At 39.5% G+C, this 8,071-nt stretch overlaps 1 protein-coding gene across 1 annotated transcript; it reads right to left on the bottom strand.

The window, feature by feature from the left end:
* Positions 1–970: 970 nt before the first annotated feature.
* LOC131882494 (phenoloxidase-activating factor 2-like) lies at positions 971–5,244 on the bottom strand (the record flags this gene model as incomplete). The annotated part of the gene is made up of 4 exons (XM_059229649.1): positions 971–1,727; positions 1,789–2,063; positions 3,494–3,720; positions 5,005–5,244. Coding segments are annotated over 4 exons (1,464 nt in total), but the record flags the coding sequence as incomplete, so codon positions are not given.
* Positions 5,245–8,071: the final 2,827 nt, after the last annotated feature.

Below are 8,071 nucleotides of genomic sequence, written 5' to 3'. Positions count from 1 at the left end.
CCCACCTTTAAGTCCAGAGACAGCATCACTATGCTAACTCTGTTCAAGTCGATTGTCCAGCCACATCTTGAATATGCTTCACCCATTTGGGCTCCAATGAGTTCAGCAGGTATGCAAAAGGTCGAGCAAGTCCAAAGATGTTTCACTAGGAACATCACAGGAATGAGAGAGCTCTCGTATTGGGAAAGGTTAGAACGGTTGGGATTGTACAGTATTCAGAGAAGGTACGAAAGGTATCAGATATTTCACGTTTTCAAAAGCATTCATGAGCTTTGTCCCAACCCAGGATTTAGGGTCAATTGTAGTGACCGTAGGGGCTTAATGTGCGTTTTGAGAGCACCTTCAAGCCCTCGAGAATCCAGGCTAGTTAAAACAATGAAGTTCACTTCTCTTCTTTCTCGAGCTCCTTCATTGTTTAATTTGCTTCCCTCTAATATTCGTAGGGAATCCGTAGGCCTTATTGATCCGGTAGCATCTTTTAAGTCAGACTTGGACAAATTTTTAGATACCATACCAGATCAACCCTACATTCAAGGACTAGCTCGGTCTGCCAACTCAAATTCTTTGGCAGACCAAATATCATATAAAGATTGAAAGGTAATAAATAGACGAATTATAACCTTTCATTTTAATGGTACTGGGGATTACATTCCCTGTAGCGGTTAGAAAAGCCTGTGAAAAACCAAATAAAAAAAAATTGGCAAATAGTTAGCAAAAAGGCTCTAAAAGTCAAACTGGCACCTTATGAAAAGTTTTGCTGCACGAGAAAGTCATTCTCTCATTCTAGTACCCGCAACCCAATAAAGAACTACGTCCAAGTATGAACAGATCGAGAGCATTTTTCAATTGAGGTTTAACTTCTTTCAAAAAAGATAGTAGTATCAAATTAGTATTTTGAGACCTTTAAGCCTTTGTTTTTTTCTCATTGTATCGTTAAGGTGTTGTAAAATCAAAGAAAGAGTTAGTCACGTTGACCTTTTTGAGCTGAATGTCTGTATTTCATATTTATTCCTCGACCATTCCCATTTCTTCAGTACTAGCCGACAAGGTTGTCGTTTCAATCGGATCTTCATTTTCAATGGGGCTTTCCGTCTGAGCTTCAAATCCTCCTCCTCCAATTCTGACAAATTGCGAAACGTCAACGGGCTCCCCAACCTCATCTACGTCTGTTTCCGTCTCTTCTCGACGATTCAACTTGCATTCCATCTTAAACCGTCTAAACTTATTGATCAACTGTTTGGTATCTTGGAGTTTTCTGTTATGGCTGGCCTTCGATCGTCCTTCTGTGGCCAAAACCAAGGCCTGATATTTAGATCTTTGACTTGTAAGAAGCTTATTTTGTTCCCTCATCCATCCTCTGCAGCCTCGAATTCCAATTTCTTGGGCAACCTCTCGCCCCTCTTGGCATCTCAAGGCATAATCCATAAAGCAAAGGCCGTCCTTTACATTTGCATACACACCAGGTATGCCGTTCTTTCCGCAATCAATCCCCCAAGCCACGATTCCGGTTTGAACGTAAGAACCATCATCCATAGGGCAAACCAAGGGACCTCCACCATCTCCTTTGCAAGTATCTTGGCCTTCTTGGCCTCCAGCACAAATGAATGACTTATCTAGGATGAAAGACTGTCCCAAGCGGGTGCTCCGCAAGGTGTCTTCGCAATCACCATTGGATACCAAGTCCAAGATGATTTGCTTGGGAACAACTTGATACTTTCCTTGAATGCCTAAAAGAGAACGATGAAGATTGTACTTGTAGCTCCAATAAAAGGTTTCTTGAACGCATACCAAACTGATCCTTTCCCCAACCAGTGGCTATACAGCCGGCCTTTGTATATCCAGATCTCCCTTCCGTGGGTAAGCACATGACATCAATGTGAGGAGCCAGCTCGAATGGCTTCTCCAGATGTAAAAGAGCAAAATCGTTGTGAAGAGACGCATTGTTAAAGGCGGGATGAATGGAAGAGTAGCGGACATCTCGATCCTCATGGGGCAAAGGTTCAATTGTTTGTTGGGTATCCCATTCTCCACATCGAACACGGATCTCACTTGCGTCATATTTACTGTAAGAAAATCAATGCTTATGAGTAACCAATCAATTCGGGAACCACATGTTCACAAATACAATATATTTTGGAAATTGGGAAAGAGAAGGGTTGGGACTGTAAAGTGTTCAGAGAAGGTACGAAAAGTATCTGATATTGTACGTTTTCAAAAGCATTTATGAGCTTTATCCCAATCCAGTTTTTTGTCAATTCTAGTGACCGCAGAGACTTAACGTGCGTTTTGAGAGCACCTGAAACCTTTGAGAATCCAGGCAAGTTAGAACAATGAATTCCAACCCTCTTCTTTCTCGGGCTCCTTCATTATTCAATTTGCTACCTTCAAATATTCGTAGGGCGTATGTAGGCATTGATCCAGTAGCAGGATTTAAGTCTGATTTGGACAAGTTTTTTGACTAAAATTCCTGATCAACCCTGTATTCAAGGGCTAGCCAGATCTGCCAACTCTAACTCGTTGGTCGATCAAATAACATATGAATATAAAAGTTAAGCAAAGTGAGTGAATTTTTCGTCTTGAACTGTTGCGATTCCAATCCCAGTAGTGGCAAGGAAGAAACAGTTTCTATTTGGCCTGAGTCTAAGTGAGTAAGTCCTAGCCTAAGTAAGGTCGAATGAATGGGTTATTATCATTTTTGCTATTTTGAGGGATTTGGACTGGCCAGAGAATTTCCCCAAACTAAATTTGATCGATAGCGATTGGCTAGTTTTGATCCAGTATTTTGTCAATCTTCTTACTATACGCCATTCATTAATGAACCTCTCTTGTGAAAACTCGCAATAACATGACAAATCTTAGGCTACACACTTTTCGCTTTTCGACCAGTTACAATGCCGACTAAACAAGTGAATCGAGATAACAGGCGGTTTCATCAAGCATTTTTAGCAAACTTTGTAAATCTATTCAATTGGAAAATATGATTTAAAACCCAATCAAAGCGAATAACTTTTTAGATAAAAGGCAAATTCTGATGGGTCCAGTACGATTCACCACTGGTTTATCGACTCATGGATTTTCAAGTTGATAGCAGTAAATGGCTATAGGGCTTGTCAAGTGAATGCGTACATGAACAACTGACGTTATTCCATGGAGTAAAATCAAAGACAACAAGCCCAGCCAAACCATACAGTGCATGCATTGAATTTTAACATTTATTCCATTTTACCTGCTTGTCTAAGCAGATAGCGTTGTGGTATTGAGCCAATTAGATAGTGCGTTCAACGAATTACACCCAACATGTTCAATTTGTTGGGTTTTGCAACACAACTCACTCAAAAATCACTTAAAATTCAATGGGCGGATAGTGCAAGTTGACTTAGTTCTCCCTCCCCAAAATGCCCAAACTTAGGATGCCGGACTACATTTTTCCTTGAATTTCCTTCACTTGACATGCCCTATTGATATTATTTCTAGTAACGTCTAGAAAACTTACTGGATGCAATGAGCTGCAGTGAGGATGACATTTCGATGAATGAGTGACCCTCCACATAGGTAAACACTGATCTCCTCGCCTAAAATAACGGCCTTTCGCAACACGGCGCACATATGCGGCCATTCTCCAAATTGAGTAGTGCCGCTTACGTCGTCAGTGGTTTGAATCCTGACTGCCACGCCATCTTGGTTCCGTTTTCCACAACTTGACACGTGTTGGGACCGAGTCTACTGAACAAAAAACGGGTCAATACCAAAAAGTGTAGAGGAACCACAAGTGGGCATTACACCAACAACTGTCAGTATCATGGTTTGTATTAGATGGACTCTCTATCTGTGCCTAGATTTGGTGTTCAAAAGCCTTTCATGATTTTCATGAGCCTTTTGATAATCATTTCACATTTATGCTCAATTATTTTACCTGCTCAACTTTAGTGTACACATTACTTTTTACATTTGATACCAATCCATGAAATTTTCATCATTTGTCAAGTGACGTTGAAAATTTGATAGTTAAGCAAATTCACAAAATAGTCTGAAATTTCTAAAGAAATTTTGGGGATTCTATCATGAAGATTTTTAACATGTTATTGTCTTATGTCAAAAAGTGTCTCCATGTTTCAATGCTATTTTACAAGAAAAACAAATTTGGCTTTGAGGCTTTTGGTTGGTCATATCTAGTTCAGAAGCATTTCATTTTACCTTGGCAAGAACCCTCTTTTTTACCACCAATATCAGTACAATAAAAATCTGATGTCTGAGCATTGGATATAAGAGCAAATTGGATATAACAGCAGGATTGCAAATCCCTGATTCAAATGATATGATAAAGTAAAGTAAAGTGGCATTGGATATAAGAGCACAACATTTTGGGCCACATTGGATATAAGAGCAGAATTGAAGGCGCCAAAATATTTTTTTTCATTTCCCGCACTCCACAATGAAGTTTTAGATGGAAACTTGTTAAGCCATTTTATAAAAGCAAGTTGTCAGCCGCTTTCTCATCAAAACAAACAGTCATACATAATGGCTTCTGCGAAGAGAACCCCTTTTTCCATCACGGAGAAGCAAAAGCTCCTTGCCGATTTTGGCAAGGAGTCAAACGTGCTTCCCTTGAAAAACTCTTGGTTTTTTTCCAAGCTTCATAGCCAGTATGTAATTCTGTGACATATTAACTACGTATTTGGTACGTAAAAATATAGCCAGGACACTGTCCTCCTTGCATTTTGTTTCATTTTTCTCAATTTTTATGGCTGCATTTTGTTTGGACCGCAAAACAAAGTCAAACAATAATTTAAAAATATGTTTTCTGTCATCAGTTTTGCCTCTGGAGCCGCGGAACTGGAGCTCGGATGTAAGAGCAGAAATTCGCGGCCCCAAAGCTGCTCTTACATCCGATTTTTACTGTAATGGGTTAATCAGCGGCTATAGCTCAATGCATTAACATTCATCGATTCAATGCCCACCTGTGTCTACTGAATTCATACATTTTCTCTTAGGGGTGGTACTTACAGGTGGCTTTGGTTTGAGTTTGAGAGGATCTCCAAAATGTGTGGACAACCGGCAACACACCTCAAGGTAACTCGGGCAATGAGACAGATCGGGCTCAAGGAAGCCATTTCTGACGTCAATCAGACCAGCTCCACTGGTCAAAATCTCTCCATCGATACAGGTATCATAAGGCACACAACGGTAACCATCATTGGCAAAATAGGAGCAGTTCTGAAAGTTTTCATCCACTCGTACCACGGTTCAATCCACGGGTTGTTCTGGACCTGCGGGTTCGTCATCATACACCTCATCCACCCTAACATCGGGCGACCCAAACAGTTCCGAAATCTCGACTGGACCATCGAATGAGGGCGTGGCTTCAACGTTAACCAAAACAAGGCACAAATAGGCCGAAAAGATACTTATTATCATGGCTCTTATGCGTCTTTGTTAATCTGTAAGGTGAACTTCCGTTTTGATCGGGAGCCGTTTTTTGACTGAATCCACACTGTTGTCTGCGTAAAAAAGCTTTGAGTATACTTGAGTTCTCAGAAGTTGCAAGGTAATTCCATACTCGGTGGGTGGTTTTGTTGGTTGCTCATTGGGCAATAGCCAGGCGAACCCTAGAAGACCACTCGAAAATCAGGTTTTTGTTCGAGTCATTGGTTTTAGATGAGGATATCGAGTGATAAATTGGATAGGTTTAGTGATTAATCCAGGTGGGGATCCGAAGACCGATGGGTTTTCCGAAAAAGCTCCTTTTCTTTTCAGACTAAGAGACTGAAAGACAGTTATAAAATCACGAATTAATCGTTGTATCGTCATCATATCATGAAGTTACCTATTGCACATTTTTAGACTTACATCATGGGAACGAGAGAAAAATCATCCCTCATTGTTAACCGAAAACAAGAACCACAATAAAGTTGAGTGCCAATGAAAAAATATGTTTAATCAAGTTTTTGCTTCATGAATTATGGTTATCATTACACAAACATATAAAAATCAATTAAGTCTCCCAACCCAATACAACTGACAAATGGAAATTCAATGAAAGACCAGTCTCTTTTTACAAAATGGAGCACATACTAGTATGTCATTTTATCCATTGTAATATCCATAGAAAACCATAACTAGAATGCTTAAGTTCAACAGGAGCTGTACCGCATGAGCATGTTTTCAGGTCAGCTGACGCTGGTGGAAATGGGACAAAGATATTTCGTTAAATCTCGCTTCAGGCAAGTTGAATCATTATCATGAAACGTTTGTTATTCCTCTTTAATCTTAATTTCTTTTGAATCTTACAAATATACAGGTAGAAAGAGTGGTAGAATAATAAAAAAAAATGCTTTTTAGGGCATAATACACGTAACATGTCAAAAAAAGATTTGGACATTAGTAGAGCAAATCATGTACTCTATTGATTGCCCTTGTTTAGCATCGCATCTCGAAAATCTCGAAAGTGTAACAAAATGTATCCGAAATTGCAACGCAATGATGAGGCATTTGGAATTTCGTTTTAATCTCCCAACAATGTGCTTGAATGTGGGCGACATGATTGCGCCTATACGTAAACAAGGTAATTCCGACACCTCTGGAGGTCAGCCTGAACCCAGGCTTGTTCCTTGCGTTTCAATTAAGTGTTTCCACCACATGGATGAAAACTTTAACTTGAGCCCCATTTTAACCTCTTCAAAATTTCGTTCTTAAAAATGTGGTCGGACAACTTACTCAAACCCGTTTTATGAAGCGTGCTGGACGAGAGCAATTGCTTGACAAGGAGTCTTATTAGGGGTTTCTACTCTGAATTTGGACGAGCCGTCAACGATTCAAATTTGCACCATAGTTGTCCTAAGTAGCTTGACTACGAATGAAGCATTTTTTCTACCAGCGACAGCTGAGACGAAAACATGCGATCGCAGCGCCCTTGATCGATCTATATATGAAGTTATCTATGGTAATATCCTTGTTTGACTTCTTGTTTAGATATTTGATTGATCTGTAAATTTACTAAACTAATTTTTTTCAAGAAATATCAAGCTTGTGGGGAAAATGACGCAATCTGCAAGTAGGCGTGCATGAACTTCAAAACTCATCCTCTTTTGAACAAAAGGATTGGAAACGAAAATTGGCAAATATTTCTAATTTCAACCAAATACAAGCTCGCAGGAGATGCTACAATTTGATATGAAATCATGAAATGAATCATATGCCCACTCCTCTTTGAAGTTAAATGTCTCCTTGTACTGACATTTAAAGGGTAGGTTTCTTAAAAACCGACAATCAATTTTCGAATAAAGAGGTTCCGTTATATTGGAAAGCACCTGCGGTCTATCAGTGTCAAATTTGTTTATCGAGAAACAAACAATAAGACACATCAATTGACAGATGACCATTTATCCACTTTTGGAGTGATTCTTGATGACATCAAGAATTGTTCTGGTGGGTTCGAAAAGCTCGTCACAGCCATGATGTAATTACCTGTTTGCCTCTCGTAAAGAAATTTCTCAAATTCCAGGTAGTTTCGCATTGCTAATTTGTTGACATTCCAGATCAAATGTGTAAAGCATTTTTTGTAACGAGAAAACAAACCGAGACACCCAGATTCCAGTCGTCCAGAAATAACCCGAAAGAGTAGACAAAGCCCACAAACCCTTTAAATATTATAAAAGTCAAAGGTTGGTGACATTTACTTTTAAGTCTAGCAGAAGCGCTTTGCTTGAGATTCACAGCAGTTGGCCTATGAACAAGGAACATCGTTTGCAAATGCAAATATTTAAAACGGAAGCTCATTCAAAGGCTCGATTCCCAATTACAAACACGCAATAAACGTCGTTTCAACCAACCGAATGGTCGAAAAAAACGGGCCATATGATTGTAAACAATCTTTTACGGAGTGGTTTCCTGTCGTTAGAAAAACCACACGAAACCAGATTTACAACGTTCGTCTCATCTTTATCGAAATTGAGTAAATCTCTCGCTTGAGTAACTCTGGTCGATGCGAAATGCACTAAATGGGGCCAAACTGTGATAAATCAGTCGTTATGAAAAAACCAGGAAAATTGCCGGTTCCCTTTGCCTAATTCCT

The sequence above is a fragment of the Tigriopus californicus genome, chromosome 6 (assembly GCF_007210705.1).
Source record: "Tigriopus californicus strain San Diego chromosome 6, Tcal_SD_v2.1, whole genome shotgun sequence".
NCBI classification, from domain to species: Eukaryota; Metazoa; Arthropoda; class Copepoda; order Harpacticoida; family Harpacticidae; genus Tigriopus; species Tigriopus californicus.
The sequence above is the reverse complement of the archived record's forward strand: the minus strand, read 5'-3'. Positions and strand labels throughout refer to the sequence as shown.